This window comes from Talpa europaea (genome assembly GCF_964194135.1).
Source record: "Talpa europaea genome assembly, chromosome: 3".
In the NCBI taxonomy this organism is placed as follows: domain Eukaryota; kingdom Metazoa; phylum Chordata; class Mammalia; order Eulipotyphla; family Talpidae; genus Talpa; species Talpa europaea.
The window spans coordinates 103,148,320-103,175,505 of NC_140069.1; the positions used below are offsets into that span (position 1 = coordinate 103,148,320).

A 27,186-nucleotide genomic window follows, 5' to 3' on the forward strand; every position below is an offset into this window, starting at 1 on the left:
CTGCTGTCTGTAGAGGGGATAAGAGGAGGGCTGCTGCATGCTTTGGGGGTTTATGCATGTGGGTGGGTGCAATGGAAGCATTACTGAAGTGGTGGGCATTTCTGGGACAGGGAACATCATGGGCAAATGCTTGTAGTGGGCTTAAGTCTTTCCCTCCTTCCCATGTAGGGGCACCTCACTGTTCTTGTCCTTGCACCTTCCAGGATTCCCTCCGCAAGCGCTCTCTGAGGCGGTCCTCGGCCTTGAGCAACATCACCCAACCCCATGAAGAAGAGAGCCGGAAGGTGCCGGAGCTGTCTGCCTGCACTCAGGCCTGTCCTGCCCCCCAGGAAGGCCTGGCTTTGAGCAATGGCTCCACTCCCAGGAGCCCCCTGGGCCAGCACAGCGAGCTGTGTTCAGACAAGCAGAGAAGCACCCCTGGCAGCCCTCCTCACTTGCCAAGCAAAGGGCTGCCCCACAGGGAGAGGGGCTGGTGGAGAGATCTTTCAGAAGATAGCCCAGCAGTGGACGGCGCCCCAGAGGCCAACAGGACACCTTTGAATTTCTACTTGCCAGGTGGGAATGCCAGATCTACCCAGGAGAGGCTGGAAAGGGCCTTCAAGCGGCAGGGGAGCCAGCCCCCACCCCTCAGGTGAGCCACAGTGATGACCATTTCCAGGGAACTGTCCAGTCCCTGGTGGCTTTTGTGGGACCTTCAGTCTCTTTGGCTCTTGGACTAAGCCTGGGATGTAGGGAAGGAAGATTATGTTGGGGAGAAAACACCCTGGAAGCTGGGGGCAGATTCTTATATTTTACTTGGCCCTTCTCAGAGTTCACGAAGGCTTTAGTAGATGGTCCCCAAACAAACCTGCTGTCACGTGGTCAGGTAAATGTGATATAAGAGATGTTTTCTGTGGGAGGCCAGAGAAGTGGCAATGAGTCAGCACCCACAAGACTCCCTTGGGACTTTTTTTTCTTTTTTTTAACCTAATCCTTTCTCCTCCTCTTATTCTTTCACAATAATCTTGATTCCTACATTGACTGACTTTTGAATGTTACATTCCTGGAATACGTCTCAGTAGACTATGCTCTATTAGCTTTTTATATCTTATTGGATTCATTCAATTTATTAGTATTTTGTGTAGAAGTTTGTGGAAGATATTTGACTGGCAAATTTCCTTTTTTGCAATAGCCTTGTCAGATTATGGTATCTGGGATATGCTAGAAATGGGTCCTCTTTCTTTATACCTTCAAGGTTTAGTATAAGGTTGGAGTTATTTCTTTCTTAAATATTTGGGAGAAATTAATGTAGAAATGAGTGCTGAGCATCAAGTGGAAAGATTTTTAATTAATGTTTCACTTGAAACATTTTTGAAATTAGAATTTCATATTTATTCTTATTTGGCAAGTAATATTTTTCTAAATCATTTGACCATTTTATCTACATTTATATTTATTGATATATCATACAGTTATACTATTTTCTTGTTATCTCTTTAAGGTCTGTATGACCTGCAACAATGTCTGTGTTTTCATTCCGATACTAGTAATTTGTGTTTTCTCTATTTTTTAAAAAGATTTATTTATTTATGCATAAAAGAACTGGGGTTACAGGCCAGAGATGCAGGGGATGAGACAGAGTGGGGAGACAGAGTGGGGAGCAGAACAGGCAGATCTACTGAAATACACTGCTGAGGGGAGCAGCGAGACAGGAGAAGTCTGCTGTTCCATGTGGGTCACCTCCTTGGCCAGGAATCGAACTCATGCTGCAGTAGCTGCAGATTGTTTCATAGTGCTGGTGCTTAACCCCTTGCACCACCAGGGAGACCCTGTTTTCTCTATTTTTAACTAGCCTTTCTAGGGGTTTCTCACTGTATACTAGTGTATACTATTTTCAAAGAATCAATGTTTGGATTTTTTGTTTTTTATTTTGGTATCTGCTGTTCTTTTCATCATTCTAATTTCACTGAGTTTAACTTGCTATTGTTAAACTTATTGATATGGATTAAATAATTGATTCTCAGCCTTCTTTTTTGGTAAGACCTTTTAAATCTACAAATTTCTTCTAAGTAGTGCTTTGTATCCCACAAGTTAATTTTTCATATATTCATTTAGTTAATACAGTTTCTGATTTCCATTGTTAAATCCTTTTCTCTTTTCTTTTTTTGACCCCTGGGTTACTTAGACATGTACTTACTAATTCAAAACATCTGGAATATTTTTCTGGTTTTTTTTTTTTTTAAAAGATTTATTTATTTATACAAGCACTGGGTACAGTCAGAAGCGCGGGAGGGTGAGAGAATCCACCAGAGCCAGAGCGGGGAGCAGAGCAGACAGAAGGACCGAAGTACACTGCTGAGGGGAGCAGCGGGCAGCAGGAGAGGTCTGCGCACCATGCAGGACCCTCCTCCAGAGGCTGGGGAGCAGCCAGGGATTGAACCAGCACTGCAGAGGCTGCAGGCAGTTTTGCAACCCAGCGCTCAACCGCTGCGCCACTGGGAGGCCCCTGGTTATCTTTTTGATTTTGATTTTTAGCTTATTCCTGCCCTGGATATATGTACTCTTATGTGATTTCAATTTTTGTTATATATTGAGATTCTTTTATGGTCTAGGATATATTTAAAGCATGTCTCTTATAAGCAGTTTATATTTGTACTTCTTAATGCAGTCATAATTTTTTTATTGTAATAGTTATTTCATTCACATTTCCTTTTTCTTGAAGTATTTCCTTTATTATTTCTTTAGTATCTCCTTTATTATTTCTTGGGTTACAATGCATTTTTTCTTTTTTACTTTTAATTTGGAAATGTTTCCACTGTGTCTAGAGGTCTTTAAAAATATTCTTTTCTATCTCCATTTCTTTCTCTCTGTACTTCAATCTAGATATTTTGTCTTGATTGATTTCCCAGTCATGTCTCTTCTGCCATGTCTCATATTCTGTTAGACATACCTAGTAACTTAATTTCAGCTGTTTCATTTTTCAGTTTTAGAATTTATACTTCTTTTTAAGAATATCTTTGCCTTTGTGTGAAATTTTCCATCTTTCCCCTTGCTTTTTGGAGCATATTATACATAGTCATTTTAAAGTCCCTGTTAAGTGACTACCTTATCTGGATCACCTATGGGTCTGTTGCTATTGCCTATTTCTTTTTTCACGTTTGATTGTTTTGTCTTATTTCTTTGCATTTGTGATAATTTTGATTGACTTCCAGACAGGTGTATGAGTAATTATATAGGTTCTGGCTAATGTTACTTTCCTCTAAAGAGGATATAATTTTTTTGGTTGTTATTAATCTCTTGTTAGTTTTAGGGGTTGTAAAATATCCTCTATCATTCCGTGATTTGTCTAATAACTTTGTCCATTAAATCCATTGTTGGACAGAAATCCTAAATTTTAGCATAATCAATCATTTGTTTAGTGTATGGTTTGTATATTTTGAAGTTTTCTTTATTAAGTTCCTTCTTGCCTTTAGAATTCAATGATATGCCCCTATATTTTTTTCTGTTAACTTTATAGTTTTAACTTTCACATTTAGGCATTTAATCTTTTGTACTTGTTAACATGAAAATATTTTTTTTTTCAATCCTAAGACAGTTTTTTCAAGCCTCTCTACTCTGTAATCTGCTCTTAACCCCATTGATTTATGAAGTGTCCTTTAGTCTCTACTAAGTGCCAAAAGAGAGATGGGTCTGTGAGATGTATGACCTTTTCTCTCTCTCTCTCTCTTTTTTTTAAACCAAAACCACATGACCACAGCTTTTACTGCTGTGACTTTGTTGTTGTAACTTAGCATCTTGTTAGGGCCAACCCTCCTCTTCCTTTCCTTCAGAGTTGACATAGTTGTGTTAGCTCTTTATTTTTTACCCAAAATGTCTAGCTTATTCCTACATGAGGGAGAATAGACTTGTTCCCTTTCTGTCAAGTCCCTGCTCCTAAATCATCTCATGACTGTCTCCTCGTGTCAACCAGGTATTCTGTTCTCAAAGAGTAACTAACCGTACCTTCACCCCCTCATCGCTACTCTGTTTTATTGTCATTATGCCACCTGCCATTACCAGAAATAATTTTATTTATTTGCTTATCTATTATTTGCCTCCCCTTCTACAGAATATATGTTCCATAAGAGCAGATACCCTCATATTCCCTGCACCTGGAATAGTACCTGGTACACAGAAGGCACCCAGTGAAATTTGTCTAATACTATTACTACGAGCAGTAATGACAATAATAACAGTGGGAATAAACTTGGTATTGGCCTATTTTGTGCAGAACACTATTTAACACTGTTTTTTAACACTGTAAATTTTAAGTAAATTTACTTTATAATTCTCATAAAAGCTATGTGAGGGAAATGCCATATGATTCCATTTTCCAGATGAGGAACTGCTTTACTTTCTCCAGTTTATATACTTATAAGAGGCTGACCAGGAGTTGAAGCCCAGGAAGCTATCTCCAGAGTCTAGTGGATACATGAATGAGGGGTGTCACCTTCTCCCTGAGTAGAAATCCTTCCCACAGCCCTTACGTGGTGACTGCTTTCAGCTTGAATACCTCCGATGGTGGGGAGCTCACTGCTTCCCACACTACTTTTGCATGATTTTTGACTATTAGAAAATTTTTCTTCACTCTGAGTCAAAATCTGCTTGCCTATAGTTTGATGCAGAGGGCCTTGTTTTGCCTGCCAGAACAATTCTCACTGGAAAAGGGAACAATTCTCAAATCTAACACATGGGAACATTCTCGGGCTGCAGGGACTGGGAGAGATGAGGGCTGAGTAGAAGAGGAGCAGCGGGAGTGTCAGGAGGCGGCTTCTGGTCCTTGTTTTGGCTGAGTGGGGTTGGCCATTTTGCCTCTGCACCTTAATGTCCTCGACTATAAAATGAGAATACTGGGGAGATGATTTCCGAGCATCTGTCTAGCGCATGCATCTTGCTGGCTTATTATTATTTCCAGGGTTATTCTGGGCCCTCTGCTTCCAATCATCAGATCACTGAGATCCTGCTGTTTACAGGGCACTTAGGCGCTATGGCATGTGGGCTCTGGAGTCTGGTGACATGGACTGACACCCCACTCTGCCCTCTGTTAAACCCTTGTCAGATGGTATGGATTCCCTCTTATAAGAAGAGGGTAGCAGGTAAAAATGCTTCTACAGTCCCTTCTTCCAGTACCAGATGAAGTATAAGCAGGATTATTTAACATTCACTTAACAGTGTTAACCTTTGTACTGGTTGGTTGACAAATATCCAGCTCTTGTTTTTTACCTGCCACTTTTTGCCTTTGTTAAACACTTGTGTCTGTTAATCTCAGTTAATCTCATTTGTTGTTTACATTAATCCCTTGAGGCAGCACCATTGTTTTTTTTTTTTTTTTTTTCCTGAGTTGTCATTATATTAGCATTCTTTTCCTGAATTCTGAAAAAACTGACGAACAAAATAAAGGGTACAGGTAGATTAGGGTAAAACCACATCTTGTCCCTGATTGTTAAAGAGCACGGTAGAAGACGCAGCAAGTCATGAGGCTCGTGGGCCCACAGTTACGCAGACTTCCCTGTCTCACCTTGGGGCCCAGGAAGGTCACCTCACTTGTGAGAGCAGCCCCTGGATGAGTAGCTTGCTCCCAAAGGGGAAAGGGTACAACCGAGCCTGATGTTTGCTTTTTTTCCTTAATTAATCAAGCAGATAATACATTTCCTTTTTCGGGTGGAGTGAGTAAAGGTCTATGGGAGAGGTAGGCAAGTTGAGCATCCAGAGTTGAGAACAAGCATCCTCTCACCCTGACAATTATTATCCCCATTTCACAGATGAGGAAACTGAGGCACAGAAAATTTAAGGAAACTGTCCAACTTCCGAGTAGGTGCAGCTCCAAGGTCTTTCAGCTTGGTGAATGGACTACAGATTGGATTTTGGCTGTCCTTCATCCCCTCTGCTACGTAACTGTACCTAGTACATAAGATTTGAAATGAGGGCCAAAGTGATCTTAATTGTTAAACCTATCTGTCACCCTGCCCTTCTGAACCCCACTTTCTTCAGTGCCCTCTTCCACCTATTGTGTATCTCATTCAATTCAGTAAACATTGAATTTGCAATAGGTCTGAGCACTAGTGTATCAGATTCCATGAGCTCCTCCAAGGGGAGAGACATTTGCTTATGTAACTCTTTTCAAATATGACATGGTTCAGGGTGATGACAGCAGAGCTGGCGTGAATGCGGAGCATATGCGTCATTGCTCTGCCCTAATGAAGCTGGGGGAAAGGTGGCTGCTTGGAGCCCTCCTGCGCCTTGCGACTTCAGGCTCAGGGACAGTCACAGAAGCCACACTTAGAGTCAGGGGCAGGGGAGCAAGCGTGTGTCCTGAGTGATAGACGCAGGTGGAGGACACACCCTGCTGAGAAATGACGGGGCATGAGCATCTGTGCAGTCAGGTCCTTCAAACTGACTCTGGAGATCTGACTTAGTTACTGAGGGACTCTTTTCTTTCTCTCCAGTGACCTTTGATCTCAGAAAATGCTTAGAAAGTAGGACAACTAGGCTTCCATTGTGGAGGTTGTGGCTATTTGGGGCCATCTGTCACTTGTCACTGGCTCGTCAGAGCCCTAGCTGGGTTCCCTCCTGAGTGGTTCTCAGTCAGAACCTTGGCTGTGACCTGGGAGATCCCGTAACCCTGTGGCACTGTTGTCGTTGGCAGGGTCTTCCTCCCCCGCTTTATGGATCTTGCTATCACCTGGCCCTTGAGAAACCTTAGGTGCAGGACTAAGAGCATGAGGAAGGTGATTCCCCTGGCTTGTGTTTTATGCCTTGTGACTTCCCAAGAGATACTTTGTGAAGGCTGATGGTCTGGTGGTGACCTCCTTTGTGCTTGCAGCCCTCTCGGGACGTGCTGGCCTATCACTTGTCTGAGGTTCCCTCTGAATGAGTCTCTGACCCTTCTGATGGTCACCTGGACCCTGCTGTGGTTGAATTCTGCAGATTAGCTCAAAAAATGTCACGCTGGGCATCTGGTGATCGGAACTGACTATTTTCAGGTATGGGCATGGGCTGCAAAAGCTCCAGACACTTGTTTTGTCTAGTCTTACTGGAAACATGACTGTAACCATGGTGATGAAGGTAAAAAGAGTTGCTGGCCTCCCTGGGGAATTCACTCCATGGCAGTGGCCCCACGGCAGTAGGTGCCAGAGCCACAGCACACTGTGCCCCTCAGATGGAAAAAGCAAGGAAACAGGCCTGAGTGCCAGGATCTCTAAGATGGGAAGGGTCCCAGTACCAACACGGGGAGAGGCCCAGAGAGAGAGGCCTGGGCCTCTCCAGACTCACACAGGACCGTCATTAACACCAGATGGCTGTTCAGTGGGCAAATATGAGGGTGTATTAATTTTCTCTTGCTGTGTATATCAAGTTACCATGAATATGGTGGCCTGAAAACAACACAAATTTATTATCTTGTGGTTCTGGAGGCCAGAATGGGTCTCACTGGGTGACGATCACGGTGTCAGCAGGGCAGTGTTCCTTCTGGAGGTCCTGTTTCCTTGCTTTTTCCATCTTTCTCAGATTGTCCAAATTCCTTGCCCCGTGGCTCCCTCTTCAGCACCGGCAGTGTTGGCGGAGTCCTTCTCAGGCTGCGGTCTCTCGGACTCTCCCTCTTCTGCCTCCCTCCCTCCCTTTTAAGGATTCCTGTGATTATACAGGGCCCACCTGATAGTGCAGGCTCCTCACCCCAGCTCAAGGCCAGCCAATTAACAGCCTTAACCGCAGCCCAATTCTCCCCTGTCACCCGACATGCTGGGTCTGGGGTTAGGATGTGGAATCTTCAGAAGGGGAGACATTATTCTGCCCACTACAAAGCACAGCTGTTGTTTTTTCTTTCCTGTGGCATTTATAATCTGTTTGGGTCTCATTACAGTTTCTAAAGTTTTCATCCTCCAGCCTCTCAGCCTCTCTTTCCCAGAAGAGTTTTTTTTTTTTTTATTGTTTTCATCTTTCCAAGGCATTCTCCTGTCTGACCTCCTGTCAGTCTGTCTCTTTTTGACATAGTCTTGTGTGGGGAGGAAGCCAGAAAACTCCACAGCCAGGGCTCTGGAAGTGGCAGGATGGGGTGTAGAGGATGCCTGCCATGGGGCCTACTGTGGTGGATCCAGTGAATTGTGAAGCAAGGAGGGCTGTCATTAACTTCATGAACAGAAATGCCAGAGTGGATGTCTTTCCAGAATGCGTGATTAAAGAGTCTATGGAATTGAAGTTTAGTCCAGTTGAATTTCTTTTCTTTTCTTTTTTTTAAAGATTTATTTATTTATGCATACAAGAGCTGGGGTACAGGCCAGAGATGCGGGGGGTGAGAGGATTCACCAGAGACAGAGTGGGGAACAGAACAGGCAGACTGACTGAAATACACTGCTGAGGGGAGCAGTGGGCGAGTCAGGAGAGGTCTGCTGCGCCATGTGAGTAGCTCCCTGACCGGGGATTGAACTCGTGCTGCAGTGGCTACAGATAGCTTTGTAGGTTGCGTCTTAACCCCTTGCGCCACTAGGGAGGCCCCAGTTGAATTTCTTTTAAATGATATTTTAAATTGGGTATTTTAAAAAGTGGAGTGGAATAGGTGCTCCTTTAGGTCCTATTTAAACTCTTAACATCATAGAGTTCCAGGCCTAGGAAGAACCTTAGAATCCAAGTGCTTTGTTCTGCTGATGGGACCAGGATCCCTGGAAGCAGAGGGGAAGTGGTTCACCTGACCCCTACAGGTATTGGTAGAGTATTTCCTAAGTTTGCACTGCCTTGCTGATGTTCCGGGCTTTTGCTTTGACTATGTGTGGTCCTTCCTGTATGCACTAGAAGCCTCTAGCACAGTTGATGTCTGTTCCTCATGTACTAACTCCCTTGGTCTTGGAGAGACTTTGATTTCAGACCCTGAGTCACCTTCTCAAAAAATAATCTTTTCTATTCACAGACATAACCATTTATTCAACCACTCTTTAGTGAGTGCTGTAGTGTATGGGTTCACAGAGTTGATTGTTAGCTTCTCTTCCCATCTCAGCATCCAGCGGCATCAAGGTGGTAGCTTAAAATTGGTCACAATAGGGATATTTATACCATGGAAATGGGTAAATGCTGCAAATCAGCCACACGTACTTCCTCCCTGGGGAGCCAGTTGTTAACATCCACCAGTTCACTGACTGTGATGACCTATCATGTGCCAGATGTAGTTCCAGCCACTGGGATTTCCATGTGAACGAAACAGGCTGAGCCCCCGCCCTCTTAGAGCTTGTACTTCTGATGGGGAGAGGCAATCCTAAAGAACAACCAAACGAGTAAACATTAAGCACACCTGCTACTAGGAAAAATAAATGAAGAAAGTGTGATAGGGAGCTCCGAGGATGGGGCTGCTATCTTGTGAAGGTGACACTTGAGAGGAGGCCAGAGGAAGACAGGGAACCAACCCTTTGATCCTTGGGAATGAATGCAAAGAGAGAGCGCTCAAGCATAGGCCCTGCACTGGGAAGCAGAGGGCAAGTGAATGAGGGAGAGAGGGGGCAGAGTGAGAGGGAACAGGGCCTGGGGGCTGCTGAAGCAATGACTTTTACTCTAGGAGATCAGAGAGCCTTTGGATGTCGAGCAGAGGCATGGCATGATCACTGAGTTTACTGGGATCCTTCTGGCTACTTGGAATGGATTTGAGGAGGCAAGGGTGGCATCAGGGAGATGCCACCTAGCCCCGAGCACAGGCTTATGTCTCTGGGAGTGTGATGAACTATTGTTCCCAGTCACAGGTTTCTGAGCTGGGAAAGGCTGGGGTGGGTGCAACCTGGTCAGGGGCCCTATCTGGTCACGGGCATCTGGTGGGGTAGCGGTGACATCCACATCAGCTCTCATGGCCCCTTTTACACTTTCCTGGCTCCAGTGTTGTAGTAAAAGTAGATAAGTTCCCTGTTCCTGGACATCACCTTGGTGTGTAGTCTGTCCTGGGAGGAAGCTAAGCAGGGACCCTTTACTGGTGAGTCAGATCTCAGAGGGGAGACCGGAGGGAAGCCTGATGCCTGCCGGCACACACCACCCAGACTATGGCCCTTGTCCTCTCTGCAAGAACCCTGTTATCCTGCCCCTAGCCCCTGCCTGCGTGATGTCCTGTTGATCAATCGGGCAGGTGGTGCTCAGCTCTGGCCCCGCAGATGTGGGAGCATGGGCTGGCCCCCTGCCTCTGAAGCCCAGGGCCCGCCTTGAGGCTGTATGCAATTGGGTGCTAAGTTGTGGTCCTCACAGAAGAGTGAGAGAGGTGGGAGCTTTAGGGGGTGCTGGTGATAGGGCAGGAGGCCTTGGAGCTCAGAGAGACCTTGTTTAATAAGACTTCCCCGGGAACCAGTGAGTGGTGAGGAGTGACTGTAGTTACTCTACCTTGTTCTGTATGGTATCAGCAGCCTGGATACAGCCACGGTCCCAAAGCATCTGTGGCCCTTCCCCCGTGCCTCAGCCTGTAGTGAGTTCCAGCGATTTAGTTCCTTGGACACTGGGGGTGCCCCCTTCAGGTTCTCAGGTTTAGCAGGCGAGTGAACAGTAGGTGGCAGCAGATCTGCACCAGTCAACCTTCAGGACCCCAGAGACTTTGGCCTTAACGCTGCAGACACCAGGCTCTCCCCAAGACCATGTTGCATACCTGCCTGCTCTGGAGAGAGCTGAGTGGATCCCAGACCCTCCCTGGGCCCTGGACAGGAGTGAGGCCAACAGGCACACGGATGTCTGTCTGCACCCTCAGAGGGAATGAGCAAAGCCATCTGGGGCTCGGCAGAGGCTCGGCGGAAGATGAGGCATTTGCAGTTTATTGACCATTCTCCAGATCCCAGCATCCTGAGTCTGACAACATCTATGCCACATGGGACAAGTTATGGGTAGCATTTCCATTTCAGTTTGTCTCTGCACATTATTTGGCCTTTAAGGCAGTCTACAGGGATTTGAAATTAACTGACTCTTGAGATACACACACCCAGTTGCATTCCTGTGTCCCACGTGCCCTGCGTGAACAGGTGGCCTGCCTAGGGCTCCTGAGCTGGTCTGGACCGACCTTCATAAGTGACCTCAGGGACCTCCCCTTTCTGTGGGCACAGCCACCCTCCACACCCACCACTGGTGTCGTGTGCTCAGCTGTTTTTCATTCCCACCTCGTACCCACATTTACCCTGCTTGCATGTCCTGACCACAGCAGAATGCCAGCTCTTTCTCCCTCCAAGTGCTGTCCACTCTGGTACGCATGACAGGCCACTGGGAACCCTCCAGGAATGGGATCGATGCAGGAATGATAGCTCCTGGGAACCTTCAGTTCCAGGGTTTCTAAGTCTTAGACCTAGAGCATTTCCCAGGTGAAAGAGACACCTGCCATGACTTAGCTTTCTTCTGAGATGAAGAAAGTATGGTTAGAGAGGCAGGAGTGCCCACGTCTCTCCCGGGAAGGGTGAGTGATCTTACTTTGTCTATGGGTGGCATCAGGGTCGCAGCTCTGAGATCCTCCTCTGATCATGCCGGGGCCTTGCCAGCTCTGCCCCAGGCTCGAGTCCATGGCATGCGGGTTGGAAGATGTTCCATTTGGAGGAAGTTGCTGCTGCTAGATGGAAGAGGCTGTTGAGACACAGGGATAATTTTTGGGAGATGAATGTCAGAGAGTGGAGAGTACAGAGATCCTTCCTGGCTATTTTTCTCACTCTAAGCTATTTTCCTGCTAATTTGCCAGCCAATATCCAGCAGCCTCTGGCTACCAGAAACCCACAGAGAGGGCCCACACAGAGGTCAACTGCAGGGCCAGGATGAGGGTGAAGCAAGTGTGGTATCTGGGATGCAAATTTTAAGGAGGCATTCCATCTCAGGGTGGGTCAACTGCGGGGGAGATGTGGGCATGACTCTGAGAAGGAGTGCCTCCTTAAAGCTGGCACTCTAGATGCCTGGTCGGTCTCACCCTGATCCTGGATGGGGAAGCAATCTGGTCTCTCCTTTTTTATTCCTCTATTGCAGGGACAACCCTCAGTATAGTGTAGTGATTTTAAAAAATATTTATTTATTATGTATACAAGAACTGGGGTGCAGGCCAGAGATGAGGGGCTAGGGGGGTGAGAGGGTTCACCAGAGAGAGTGGGAGCAGAACAGGCAAATCTACTGAAATACATTGCTGAGGGGAGTAGCAGGCGAGACAGGAGAGGTCTGCTGTGCCATGTGGGTTGCTTCCTGGCCAGCCGGGGATTGAACTCGTGCTGCAATGGCTGGCAATGGCTTGATAGAAGTCTTTAACCCCTGCGCCACCAGGGAGGCCCCCTGTAATGATTTGAAAGCTCCTCTTGACTTCCATAAACTCCTTGAGGACTAGAGTGGGTCATTTCTCTCTCCCTCTTGTCTGCCACCCCAGATATACCTCTGGACCTGGCAAAAAATATTGAGCGAAAGAGAGAATAAGAGAATGGGCAGGAAAGTTGTGCTGATCTATTTGGGGTTGTGTCCTCAGACTGAAAGTGACATCTTTAATAGAATTGGAACAACTTTATCTTAAGTTTTCTCATTGGCATTCATTCATTCACTCACTCATCTTTTTTTGCATTCATACATTATCCATCCAGCAAACCAACCCAACCCACCAATCCACTCACCCACCCATCCCTGCACCAATCTGCCAACCTGCCCAAACACATTGCGGTCATGTTGAATGTTGCCCTCTTTAGGAAGCTCCTCTGGTCTCTTCCTGCTCCTTACCTGGACATGATCCCCTCTCATACTTCTCACATGTCACACTGGAGAGAGAAGACTTGCTTCCTGGTTAGCCCTGCTGGACAGTCATCTGCTTGAGTAGGGGGGTGAATTATCTGTGATCTTGGTGCCCTAAGGTTGATCAGAGCTGTTCTAAATGTATTGGATGGAGCTGAATCACTGGCTTCGCTGGTTAGGTGGAAGGATTGAAGTGAGGTCTTTCTCTCATTCAAGAAGCACACAAAATGCTAAGATCGGTGATTTAGCACACAGGAAAGATCGCCTGAAAATAGCAGACAGTATCTGCTCCGCGCCAGGTAGATGGTACTCACTGAGGTACCATAGGGTCTTGGGAGAGGGAAGTCCTGGACTAAGCCTTAAGCCTGGTGGAGCTGTGATAGCCCCCAGGGGGCCAGCCCAGGGCCTCACTGCTGTGCCGGGATGGCCTTAGCATTCTTTCCCACCTTTCTCCAAGTGGAGGTTTCTTGAGGGAGAGTTTGCTGGTTCCTGAGAGTCTCATTTCTAAAGACTAATGCAGCTTGCCTGCTCTTCCTGAGCCTTCCCCCCCCCCCGCCCCCCCCCCCGGCTCTTACATGGGGTTCTGCTCATGTGTAGACATTTTGGACAATGTGTGCTTATGGTGCTCATGGAGACTCTCAGCTCAGAGCGTTTCTGAAGGATTGGAAAGAGGCACTGATTTGAGAAAAAATGGGCTTCCTTGCTCCTCCCTGAATATAGTGCTGATGAACTGGCTACTTGGGGGCTGGAGCAGAGAGAACTAAAGTCTTTCCTCTCCAACTCCTGTTCCATCCTGCTGGAGTGGACCTTCTCTTGTGAGTCCTCAGCTGATTTCCCCAAATGTGGCCATGAGGTGGAATGTGACTCAGTGGGATTGGCGCCTCCACCTTGGAAAGATGGTCTTTGATGCTAAGTTCTGTCGGGGCATTTTGGGCAGAGTTCTTCAAATCACAAAGATGACCTGCCAGCGTGGTTTCCTGTATAGTTAGATTCCGTGTGTGTGCCTCATTCCAGAAAATTCTACTTTGTTTTCTCTGCTCATTCCACAAGAACTTACTAGAGCCATGGGATTCCTTCCATTTCCTGTTGAGGCCAATTTTGCAGCCATGGGTCCCTCAGAAGTGGAGTGTTTCCTGATAAAATAAACAGTTTTTGATCTCAGCCTAAATATGTGTTATTTAACTTTATTCAATTCAACAAGTATTTACAGAGTGCCTCTCATCATTCAAATAGAGCTGGGGCAAGAGATGCTGAAGATGAGGTTCTTACCCCGAGAGGTTGAGCTATCTATGCAAATAACTTCCACAGGATTAAAAAAAAAGACAAAAATGACAAGGGGACATGGGCAGAGCGCCATGAAGATAGAGTCTTGATTGTTTCAGGATAATTAAACTATTAATATTTATTGTACTAATTGACCAATCCTAAAGCAAGAGCTTTAGTTATATTACCTCATTGAAGTCTGACAACACCCTAGGAGGGTTTTTGGTGTCATTTTACAGGTGAGGAAACTGAGGCACAGAATGATCAAACAGTCTGAGTTCATGCAGGCAGTCTGGCTCAACGGGTGTCATCTTAACTACTGACCTTAGCCCCCTGCCTGGGAAAGGAGGAATGGTGGGGAGCTGATATTGGCAAGGAGTTAGAGGGTGGGCCGGGTGACTCAGGAAGTGCTTGCACCCTAAGCCGAGGAGACAGTGAGCAAAAGCAAGGGGGGCGGGGGAGTGGGAATGTGGTATGAGTGGAGACCTCGAGGAGAGGGGACTGGAGAGGAACAGGAAGGTGTCTTACATGTTTGGCTACATGGCTATTGTTGTCTTTAACCAGTGAGGCTGTGTCTCAGAGAGGTTAGTACAGGGACCTTGTAGGACTAAGTAAGGCCACTGGCAGCAGGAGCCCAGCCTAGAAGGTGGTTGGCCTCTGACCTGGTCGCAACAGAGGTGTGAGAGGTAGGGTGTCTGAGAGGAAGACCCCTACTACTTGGCATGCAAGGAGGTTGTAGGCCTGGAGGACCTGAGGCGGGGCTTGCAGTTAGCAGAGAAAGGGACCTGCAGGGGAGACACTGTCTGGATCAGAAAGAGGATAAGGAGCCTGTCCTTGGACATGCCCAGTTGAGCTTTGAGTCCGCAATCAGAAATGCAGATTCGGGGAGATGTTAGATGAGAATTTGGGAGAGTAGCATGTGGCAGGTGTTCGCGTGGGACTGAAAGCTCAAGTCCTCGGAGCGGCGGACATCACCAAGGTGTGCGAGGTGCCAGAGTCCACATCTTGCAGTGGGAGATCCGCTCTGGTGTGGTCAGAGCAGGAGGAGGACGGCGGGGGAGCTGGGGGGATGTGGGAGAGAGGGTCTCTAGGAAGCAGGAGCAGCTTTAGACCCTCAGAGGGTAAGGAAGGTCGCTGGGTCTGGTGGCAGGAGTGGCTTTGGAGAGAGCACTTTCACAGGGTACCAGGATAGAGGGGATAGTGGCCGGGTGAGGCATGGGTCGGGGTGAGGACATGCTCAGAGAATGCAGAGCTCTTTCTCAAGAAGTTTGAGGTGAAGGGAGCATGGAGGCAGAATGGCAGCTCAAGAGGCTGGAGGGTTAAGACACAGAATTTATTTTTCAGGACGAGAGAGATGTGAGCATGTTTGTAAGCCAAGGGCTGGATGCCAGCAGCAGAGAGAGGTTGATCATACAGAGACTCTGAGGAGCAGGAAGTATATTGGGTGGCTCCGGGAGGGGTCCGCGCGGACAGTGACCAGATTCATTTTTTGCCATGCTCCATAAGGATAATTGAGATCCATAATGACGGGCCTGGGGCATTACAAGTTCCCAAAGTACCTTTTAAATCCCCAGTGAAAGAGCCAATTCTGCTCGGCAAAGCTTTTGAGTTATTTGAAATTTATTCCAATTAAACAAAGCTTTCTTAAGTTGTCAGGACTGCTATTTGGGAAACATTGCATTTTATTGTATTCTGAGACTTTAAAACATTGTGCTCCATATTTAATGTAATTAACTCTTAGCCTGGTGAGGTTGAAAGGGCTGAGATTTAGAATGGGGCAGATTCGCCACCGACTACCAGGGTGACCTTGCACAGCATGTTTTTTTAATCGGTTGGTGGTTAAATTTCTTCATCTAAAATAGGGGATGGTAGGTCTATACTTCTGTGGTTGTTATGAAGAATAGATGAAATAATGTATACAAATACTTGGCCTACAATAGTTACTTTAGTAATAAATGCTTTCTTTCCTGTTATTTGTTTAGCCCAAACACTCCTTCCTGGATGATGTATCCTAAACAAATGGAAATTTTGTGAAAGAGGCATGGGAAGTAAGAATAGAGCCAGATTATGGAATATTATATGATCCAAGAGAAATATTCATATCCATTGTGTGGGTCATGGCCAGAGTGAAGAGGACAAGCTGGCTTGGGTTCCTGGGACTCCTGTGGCTGATCAGCACACAGTGGGGCCTCAGGGAGTCTTTATGGAATGAATTTGTCTTCCATGAGGCTTTTCCTCTCCTTTGCAGTGAGGGTCAAAGAAGTGGGGCCAGGTTCATTTGAAAGCCCTGGAGGCTGACAGAGCAGGGCACCCCCCACTCCACCCCCAGGTACAGGCCTGGCCTGGGCAGGGGCCTGGCCTCATGTGCTGCTCTCTTGGCCGTGTGCTTGTGGTCCTCCACCTTCTGGCTTCTGCACTGGCCCCAGGCATCATTAGATTCTGCGAAGGAGTCCTGAGAAACAGGAAAGATGTGAGAGGAGGATGGTGTTCCTGTAACTGACGCCGTGTTCCAGTCCCATGTCACTTTGGTCAGCCATTCCCACTTCAAATGAAACTTATTTTGATGAAAAAAAAAAAAAAAAAAGACAGGCAAGCATTATAAAAATGTTATGGACAGAAACCAAGACCAAGTGCCCTGCCACCTTCTGAGCCTGGAGGTTCTTTGCAAGGCTCAGAGCCACCTCCATTGTTTCACGTGCGGTATTCATGGTCCAGAAGCTACTATATAGAGGGCAAGTGTTCTAGAAGCTACTATGTACAGGACATATTGACAGGTGTGTGGGAGCCAACCCCAAAAGCTCACAAGGAAATCCAACCACACAGGGGGAGGGATCATCTACAACCCAGAGGCTGCCCCTCCCCTGCCCCTCTCAGCTTCTTTACAAATCTCATTTTCTTGCCTAAATGTTCACATTAGACATCCTTTAAGTCCAGCCTTAAAAGAAGAAAGTGAAGTTGGAGTGAATCCGTTTTAGATAAAAACCTTAAGTGAATCTGGCTGATTTAATATCTAATAATTAGAACTGATTTCTTCTTTTTAAAAGAAAAGAGCTTCAAAAGAGTATACTTACCAGATGCAGGGCTCTGGGCGAGCTTAGACAAGGATCCTGGTTTTAAACAGTGTTGTCATATTAGTAAGCCCCACATGGTGGGTGTTTGTAGGAGACTGTACTTGCTCCTGGGAGATTCAGGCTGAAGTATTTAGGGATGATGTGTTATGACACATGCAACTTGCTTTCATATGGTTCAGCAGAGAAATTGTGTGTGTGTGTGTGTGTGTGTGTGTGTGTCTGGAGACAGAGCACATTTGGCAAAATTTTAGCAATTTGTGTCACTCTAAGTGAAAGGCATATTGGTGTTCACAATAGAGCTCTTAATTTTCCTGTTGCTTTAACTTATTTTTTTTGTAAGATAAAAAGGGAAAGCACAAAACTCATGGAACAAATGAGGGTGGCAGGGAAGTGCAGCGGGTCATCGTGTGTCCCCGCATGCTGCAATCTGGGGAGGTGATGGTATAAAGTGAAAGCTCAGCCCCAGAAACACGGGTGAGGCCAGGTTGGGGATTCCTTGTATATGGGCCTCCCCAAGGCCTCGGACTTCAAGGAACGGGTGGCTGTTCCAGAAGCCATACCTATACACCCTGGATTAGCCTCTTAGTGTGGGCCTGGCCAGCTGCTCCTGAGATTCCTACACTCCCTCCACCAGAGCCTGCCTCCGCCACCCCCCGCTGGGACTGGAATCCATACCCCACGCCCACCACTCTGGCAATACTTGCTCTTTTCTCTCAGGACCCTCTGGATGTTTTCTCAAAACTCCCAATCATTTGATTACACCCACATTGTGAGGCTCAACATGACATTTCCAACAGGAGACTGCCCGACGTGGGTCCAGCTGCTTCATATGGTTTTTATATTTGTTCTGGAAAAAGCTCCAGATAACTTTGGTCAAAGAGCTTCCTGTTGGCTGCGCTGCTGCGACCATTTCTCGCCCACGCTACCCTTGAAGGGGCCGCGGTCTATAGGCCCCTGCACGGCTGCCCTCCGGGGACAGCCAAGGTGGCAGGGACTTGCAGCCCTGGGGTGAGGATTCAGAACCCCGGGGTTTGGTGGGCACGAGTGTGCAGTCTGGAGTCCGTGTTATGTAGATGTAGATCCCTAGAAACGGGAAGTCAGAGTCTTGGCAGAGGACTTCATTCCAAATCTGCAGGAGTTTCACTGTTAAGGAGAAAGTGCTGCTTTTGATTCTTCCCCCTTCTTCCCTGCCACAAACTCGCGCGAAAACTTCGTGAGGGCCTGGGAGGAAACACTTTCCCTGCCCTGTGCTAAATTCAAATCTCTGCATCCTGATTTCTGTGTGAGGTGGTTCTGTGCTCCCTGCGTGGGGACTCGTGGAAAGTTTCAGAACAGATCCCCCACTTATGAGTGACTGTCCTCAGCCACATTTCAGCACCGCACCGAATACCTCCTCTACTTGCTGGTCCCCCACTCTCGGGGATGAGACAGCCCGATGTGGGTCCAGCTGCTTCCTAAGTTTTTTGTATTTGTTTTGGAAAAAGCTCCAGAGGATTCCTGAAGAGTCAGAGGTGGAGAGCCCAGAGGGGTGGGAAGGAAGGGCACTCATCCTCTGGTTGGTACACCAGGACCCTCACACCCTATTTCAAGTGAAAACACTGCCGGGAGAGCACGGGAGGTTCCTGGCTCCCTCAGGAGACAGCTAATTTTATCCAGGGTGTGCTCCTCCTTAGTTGGGACTGGTTCACCATGGAGATTCCACAATTCTCTGGTTTTGTGTGTGCTAGTAGTGTAATGCTCCAAGTTTGCAAAGCTAGCTCGGGTTTAAAGCAACATGTTTCTCCCTTTTCTAAGAAATATCCAGAAAACAATCAGTTCTCTGTGCCTTTGGAGTAGGTCAAATTTCCTGGAGAGTACTTTATTTTGTAATGGGACAGTTGGTGGGGGGTAGAAGAAAGAGGAGCCCCAGGAGTCAGTCTTGACTTCGCCTGTCTCTCTACAAACTAGGGCAAGACAAATACAGGGCCCCTGGTTGGAGCAGACTTGGGGTCACCCATCTGGTGCAGTGGATTTCTGGGAATACACGGGCCAGCAAAACAACCACAAAAATAAGGACAAAAACAAAACACTGGGGGACCAAGTTCAGGTTCAGCTGCAGACATCATGGTGGCTTCTCTGAGAGAAAGACTATGACAATATCTCATTTCTGTAAACTTTACTAAAATCCAATACCGTGCTAACACATTGCTAGTTCTCTTGAAAGGGTGAGGACCGCTGAAGCTTAAGCTCTATTGACTGCACCATAAATCAGATGTGATGTGGGTGGTGGTTATTATTATTTAATTTCTGGCTTAAGGACATTAAAACAATTTCATAACATTTTCAAAAATTGGGATGATATGATTTTAAAATAAAAGTCCAACTGCTAAAATGGGCAAATTAAACCTTGTGAAAGACTAACTGTATTGTTGCTTATTTTCTTCATCTCAATTTAGACCTGTTGGCATGGGCTGTTTTGTGTTAAATGTTTTTCTGATTTTCTGAATCTCAATGTCCTCATTTGTAGAAGTGGGGCTAAAAGGTTCCTACGCCCCTGCTCACAGGGGACTTTAATAAGAATTATATTTAAAACTGCTTAGTAAGTGCTTGAGAAAAAAGAAGGTGCCACCCATATAAGCAATTATTATTGCTAAGAACAAAGCTATGGAGCTCTTAGAACCCTAAGAATGTTATGGACAGGAAAATGGGAGCCCAGGGAAGGTGATTATTCACCCCAGGCCACTTGGGGAGAAACGAGCTCCAAAAATAAGTGTTATTTAAGTGTAAGCCTCCTTACCTTTTCTAAAGTAAACAAACCTAAATTTCTTTGTTTTCAAATTGCTATGGAGTTAACCTTAGACCCAGACGGGTGTAGTTTCAAAAATACTGCCCATGGCACTGTTGTTAGTGCTTATAGAGGGGAATGTTGCGTTAATTTCAAAATGAAAATATTGCATCCTAGAAGGTGTTCTAAGTCATCCTTTGGAGTATTGAACCAAACACAAGGTAAGTGGATTTCCTGTTGAGTGGGACGAGAGAAAGTCGGCCTCCCTCATTAGGGCAGCTCACTTCCCTGGATATATTGGCCTTTATTAGGACAGTAAAGGGTAAGGTTGGTGCCAAAAACCAGCTTCTCCTAGCAGCTAAGTAAACACCTCCACACGGCTTTCCAAGCCACTATGGAAACCGGCGGCGACTCTTATGTAATGTCTTCCAGGCGGCACGTTGGATCCTCCCCTTTCATAACTGCCAGTGTGACTTTACACTCCCTGGGCAGGGGCCAAGGTTGGAGAGGCAATCCTTCCCGTCCTGGGCCCTCATACCAGCCCCGGGGAGGGCAGGACCCGGGGAATCTTCATCTCTGATGGAGCCAGACCTGTTGGGTCCTCCCTTCACTGCCGGATGCCCTAATCAGAGGCAGCCACGGTGACCCTGCCTGCTGGGTGTGTAGTCCGGGGCCCCCACATGTCTGAGGTATGACATGTGTTCTCTCCAGTTAGAGTCCCGGCTGGTGACTTTTCCAGGAGGATGCAGGGTCATCCATGACCCCTCCTCCCTCCAAGTCTGTCCTCACCCAAGATCACTGTTTTGTCCGATCTTTGTCGTCATGGGTCCGGATGAGAGGGACTTGGGTGTGCAGCCTAACTCCCAATTAAGGGGACCCTCAGGGCGTGGGTGAGACACCGTGACATGTCTTTAGCTCTGGCTCTGGTCATTAGCTCATCCGGCATCTCACAATGGTTGGACATGGTTGAGCCTGGTGGCCAGTTGCTCTTGGGCAGAGGTGGGAAGGCAAGACCACGAAGAAAGGCTATGATGGGCTCACAATTTTGTATTTGGTGAACTGCACAGCTCAGGTGACAGCATGGTTCCTCCCAGGGTTTGGCCGTGTTCCGCTGATGAACTACAGCCAGACCCACCATTTCACTGCCTGTTGAGCAATGCCTGTCTCTCGGCACCAGTCACCTTGTGGAACAGATTTCAGCCACACCCAGGAAACTGCAGCCTGGGAGAAAGGCAGGAGATATGAATTGGAGAGCTGCAGAGCCCTGCTTGGTGTGTGTCCCTGGAGAGAAGGGTGACCAACCTATGCTGACACACATGGGTTTAAAGAAAACACAGTCAGTGCCTCTCACATCTAGCATGGGATAGGTGAAAATGTACTGGATGAATGTCTGGAGCCTAAAATTCTATTTCTGCCTTTGCCCACAACCCAGGGGACCTTGGAAAATCTCCCTCTCTCACCTGAACCCCACCCCTGGCAGGATTAGAAATGACCTGGAATAACCTTTCTAGCCCTTCTAGGTGGACCAGCTGCATTGAGGTGAACTCTGAGTACTCCCCAGCTTCCACAGGGAGCATCCATTAAATACCATCTGTATGCTGAGGACTCATGCCAAACTGGGAGAATAATATGAAGGAAGATTATGTCTAATGCAGTTTTGTTTTGTAAACTGGACGCCCTTGAAGGAACTCTCCCAGTCTGATGACTTGGTGACCATGGTAAAATTCTTCTCTGTTCCTGGAATGTGCCAGAATCCACCCTGACTCAAGGAAAGAGAAATGTTGGACTTGATTTCGGATCCTGCTCTGGCTCTGCACACTTCTTGTCAAGGATGTGTGCCAAAGACTGTGGGGCGGGGCACATAGGGAAAGATAGTTAAGCTGAGAAATCATCACCCCCAAGAACAATGGGCTGGGGTACGACGTGTGTTCTCGCCAGCTAGAGAGCTGGGCCGATGGCTTTTCCAGGAGGATGCAGGGTCAGCAGAGACCCTCCTCCCCCCCCCCAGATCTGTCCTCACCCTCGATCACTATCTTGGTCCAACCTTCGTCATTGTGGATCCGGATGAGAGAGATTTGGATATGCAGCCTAACTCCCAATTAAGGTTTTTCACTAGTTTCAGGAAGATAATTTATTTGCGTTGAATTGTTAAGGCAGATTGTTTTCACAGTATTCCAAGCAGAGAGCTTTCTCACAGGAAATGTCAGACCAGGCAATTCTAGTCAGGTTTTCCACATCCTTAAGAGAAAAGAAAAGAGAGAAAAAAAGATCTTTTATATGTTGAAGGTCAACAGTCAGAGAACTGGCAACTGCAGGGTATAACAAACACTGAGATCTGTTAAAGTCGCTACACAGTGTGACAGGTAGTGCACATGGTGACTTCTCGGTGACCCACCCCAAATGAGACCTCATGTTCTCGATGGCTTAATTTTAAAAACGCCTGCCGATCGGGGTAGGGGTGTCAGGCTGCGCTGGGAGATGAAGGCAGCTGGGGAACTCCCCTCCTCTCTCCCGGGCTCAGTTTCCCCATCTGTGAAACCAATGGTTACACCAATTAAGTGCCTTCCAAGACCAACTCACTGGAATTCTGTACCTCAGGATTTATCTGGGGCAGCATAGCTGAGCCTCAAGAGGAAGCCAAGGAAGAGTGGAACGCAGGAAAGCGAAAAGAAAAAAATCTCTCCTGTGGAGAACTTCAATTTGAAAAAGTTCTTTGAAAGTCAGCTTGCCCCCTGGGATCTCCTCACTAAGGCTCACTGCTTCTCCAGCAGTTCAGTTTTTAATGAGCACCTTAGGAGCAAGGGCTGTGCGAAGGCACCCTTGGGAAAGAGAAGAGAAGGCAGGTTGCTCCTCAGAGGGCACCCCCCAGCTGCAGGCTATGTGTGCACCCACCAAGAAGCTTGTGCGGGTGGGGATAGAGCGAACCCCAGAGCTGAAGTCTGTCGGTGCAGCCTCTCAAAAGGCCCATCTGGCAAAAGGGTAGCTGAGACTCCAGGCCGTTAGTTCCTTGCCAAGTGTGCCACTCCTCTTTGGTGCGAGAGCTGGTCTTATCACTGGTCTGGTCTCTTCCTACATGTCCACGGACAGCTGGACAACTCTGCTAAATCGGGGTAGTAGCTTCCCTCCTCCTTTCTAGGAGTAGACGTGTCGATTTCCTTTTTATACTTAATGTTATTATCCACACCACTATGTGCTTGAGCATAGTTTTTCTTTCTATGACTGTGTTTCCTTTTAAAACTGCCCAGGCTTTACTTGTAGTGTCTTTTTCTTTTCCTATGATTTCCTTTCCTTTTGTAAAGTTGCTCTTGTATCTTGAATTACAGCCTTTTTTAGACTGTTGTTGCACCAGCTCAAGTTCTTGGGAGCCTCGGTGAACCTTGCTTATTGTGTCAACTTACTTACAGTGGTGCATCATTTTCTTATGTGTTTAGTAGTTTTCCCATTTGGAGCATATTTTCAGTGGGACTGGAAAACATCTCCACCCTGCCACGCCACCCTGGCATCTTGTGTGGTCTGTCTGTAGAAAGTGCCCCTCCAGATAATTTTATATCACTTTGGTTAGATGTGCTGGGATATCACTGACTTTGAACAGTCAGAAATTAACAGTCAGTGTTAATTTCTTATATTCTGGAATCTTGTGCTGCATGGGTGGGGTCCTGTTGGACTCCATGCACATTGGGCTCTGATTTTTCCTCTAATATGTAGTAAGTGATCTACATGTTTATTCTCATGGGACACCTTTCATTTGGAATCCAATACTAATTTAGGCCAACATTCAGTACCAAACCCTGAGGAATGACCATGCCCTCTTCTCTGTATGTTAAGAGCTGGTGGAATTTTCTGGGTGTTGGGATGTACAATCACTAAAATTTCAAGAATAATGTGGTTTGGCCTCTCCGGTCCTCTCAGAGTCCCTGCCCCTGGTCTTGCCCCACAGCCAGCAGGCATTTGCTGGCATCCCCATGGTTCAGAGGAGGAACCTGATGCCCACAGAGGTGAATGACTTGCCCAAGGACATGCAGAATGGTGAAAAGCAGAGACAAGAACCCAGGCTCCTGAGTAACTCTTTCCAAGTTCCAGCTACCCAGAAACTGAGTCTTGACTCCATACACTCCCAGACACCTGCAGTGCCCTAGCCATTGCTTCTTCCTCAGGGACACACAAAATGATGATTAGGTGAGAAGTGGAGACCCCAGATATAACAGATAGCCGGGGTGCCTGCAGCCTGGCGAGCGTGGACTTACTAGATGCACACTTTGACACATATCTCTGGGGTATCTGCACAATCACATTTTGAAAAAGTATTTTGAATTCCTTGATTTATCTTCTTGTTGTTTTTCATAATAGTTTTCACTCAAAGGCAAGAACATGCTTTTAAACTGACCTTTTAAACTTTGTAATGCTTACGCCACAAAGGGACACATGAAAGGAACAATAAGTGCATTCCCTAAGTGTGAGCATAATTGAAGTCTCCTCTGGTGATGAGATCTATGGGAAACCGGCACAAAGCCTCTGAGCTGGGTCTTGCAGCTGATGGATGGCACTCTGGGTGGAAGTCTCATGACTGGGTCAGGGATGGGGACGGGGCGGCCCCGCTGTACCCGAAGCAGGGGGAACATCTCAACCCTCTCACCACTACTTGGGGCCACCCACATACCTCGTGGCTCTGCCCTCAGGATCCAGGGGGGCCACTTGGAAGGTTTGGACTTTGTTCCGTGGTCCACCGGAAGCCGAGGAGGATTGGGGGCCGGGAAGGAAGCATAAAGTAGAGGAAAGAGCAAAACAGAGCCAGCAGCCGGGGGGCGAGTCTTGGCTCTAGCATTTCTACGTTGTGTGACCTTGTGTGAGTCACTGAGATTCTGTGAGGGTCACTCTGGTATCGACACCCAGTCATGGAGCATTGAGTAGATGCTGGGCAGTGAGATATGACAAGAGGCGACCAAGAGAACCCACAGTCCTTTGTTCTTCCTTATCTGTCTCACCACTGGTATTAGTTTCCCATGGCTGCTGCCACTGATACTACAAGTTCAGTGACTTAAACAATATGAATTTATCATCTCACTTCTCTGGAGGACCAAATTCTGAGATCAGTTCCACTGAGCTAAAGTTGTAAAGTGAAGGTGTTGGCAGGCGCTCAGGGAAAACCTGTTTCCTTGCCTTTCTCGGCTACCAGTGGCCACCCACATCCTTGGCACCTGGCCCCGTCCTCCGTCTTCAAAATGTACCACTCCCAGCCTCTGCTTCCATCATCACGTCACCTCTCCTGTTCTGCATCCAGTCTCCTTCTTATAATTACATTGGTCTCACTGGGATAATCCAGGATACCCTCTTCCATCTCAAAATCCTTAAATTAATCCCATTCGCAAAGTCCTTTTTGCCACATAAGGGACCATTTTCCTGTTCCAGGGATTACGAAATGGATATTTTTGAGGGCCATTATCCAGCCTACCACACCATGTCATATTGCGAATTATACCTATTCATTTTACATGGCCGGGTCTCACTAGGGCCGGGAGATAAGCCTGCCAGATAAATGTCACATGTTTGCTAGTGAGTGAGTGAAGAAATGAAATGAATGCCTACTTTGGGGTTGAGAAATTGGTAACCTTCCAGTTGGACTTCGGAGGAATAGTATGAGTTTGCCAAGGGATATTCTAGATGAAGCATACAGCTTATGAAAATGTATAGAAGCACAGGCTGAGAAGTTCAGCATGGGGGAAATGCAAGTGGAGAGTGAGGGTGCAAAGGCTAGAGGCTGAGGGGTGGGCAGCCAGATCATAGGTACCCCTGAGGGTACCCTGGTGGGCCTTGATTTTATTTTATAAGGAAGCAGTACGTGGTGGTCACTGCCATTGTCTCTCTGCCATTATCTTGGGAGTCATTGCCCGTGTTCATATTCCTGTGCTGCCACTTGCTTGCTGAGTAATCCTAGGAAAATTATGGGACCTGGTACTGAGAAGCCAATGATTTTTGATGCTTGAAAAGCACTCAGCACTGCCTGAAACAGTCCACAGTCACAGTATTTGCTCTTATATTACTGTCATTATTTATAATTGTGATTTTTATCATTATTGGTGATGGTGATGGGAAAGCATTTGAAAGCATTTGAAGCATTTCAGCTAGACAGTGGTGTGGTCTGATTTGTTCTTTAGAAAGATGCCTTAGATAGCCAGGTTAAGATGTAGGGGGCCGATGTGGGAGTGGGGCTTCACACTGGGGGTCAGGAACCTGCTAGCAGGCCATTGTAGTGATTTGGGGGAGATGATGAGGCAGAGTTGGAGACAGAGAGAGGTTATTGCTGCTGGAATGTTCCAGAGATGCCTTTGCTTCTGCCACCCCTGTTTGAAATGGTTCATGGCAGGCTTTAGAGGCCACCTAGGGCCCGAGCCTCCAAGTTTACTTTTCAGTGTCCCTACTCTGAGGCACAACGAGGGCAAGTCACCCTGCCTTGCCAAAGTCTCCAGATGAAACAGTGACAGGAGGGAGAGATAGAGGGGGTGCTCAGGTCTCAGCCTTTCGAGTGGAGCTATGGGGGTGGGAGCAGTTTGGCGGGAGAGGCTTCTGTGAAAGTGAGTCCCCATTGCTGGGGGCTTGGGACCTATGACAGCCTTGTGTTAACACCCTCTTTCACATCCTTCTCCTGCCCTAGCTCCTGTTTCCAGTGCATTCTTTCACCCTTCCCCACAGGAACGCTTGCATAACCCTGGTAGTGTAGGGACAAAGGAATTTTGTGGTTTTGAATGAAAGGGAATGGTCTTGATTGAGTGGAGAGGACTAGGGGAGGATGGGGATTGGCAGGGTGGGAGGGGGAAGGAGAGCTTGTTCCAGCACAGAGAAAGAAGCCGGAGTCCAAAGCAGTACGTGCTCGGGCATTCGGTACTGTGTGTCCTCCGTGGTCTTCCACGCACGCCCCTCCATACATCTTCAGGAGGAAGCCAATTCAATAGAATGTACCATAGCGAGATTGCAATTGTTACTTCAATCCTATCAGACCCCTGCAAGGATGTTGGAGGAAAATATATTTCAATGCTACGTTCAAAAGAGCTGTCATTTTTAACATAGTAAACGGGTTTTTGAGAGAGTGATGTAATGTTGTTATTTTTAGCACATTCTTTCAAAAAAGTGATCTTACTTCAGATTGATGCATACTGGAGGGGGAAGAAACAACTAAAGAGAGCTAAAATACAGGTAGGCCATTTTAAGAATGCTCTGCTTGGACTTGGCCTGAATTTACAAATCAGAATCACAGGACACGTTTTCAGATAACAAGATACAGGGCAGGTTCTTTGGTACATCTCAGATTTGCTTATAAATGGCTGCTGATAGCTTTATAAGAAAGCTGGGAGAAGAAAGGAAACCAAAAAAAGAGAGAGGGATATTAAA

The 27,186-nt window shown here is 47.0% G+C and overlaps 1 protein-coding gene across 1 annotated transcript in view; it reads left to right on the forward strand.

Annotated features, from left to right (window-relative positions):
- Window positions 1-27,186, forward strand: part of MINDY4 (MINDY lysine 48 deubiquitinase 4) — a gene marked incomplete at its 3' end in the record, with an annotated part of 99,061 nt that overhangs the window by 17,399 nt on the left and 54,476 nt on the right. Inside the window, exon 5 of the mRNA XM_084229899.1 lies at window positions 204-631. Within this exon, the coding sequence (XP_084086025.1) occupies window positions 204-631 (428 nt within the window). The remainder of the gene's footprint in view (window positions 1-203; window positions 632-27,186) is intronic.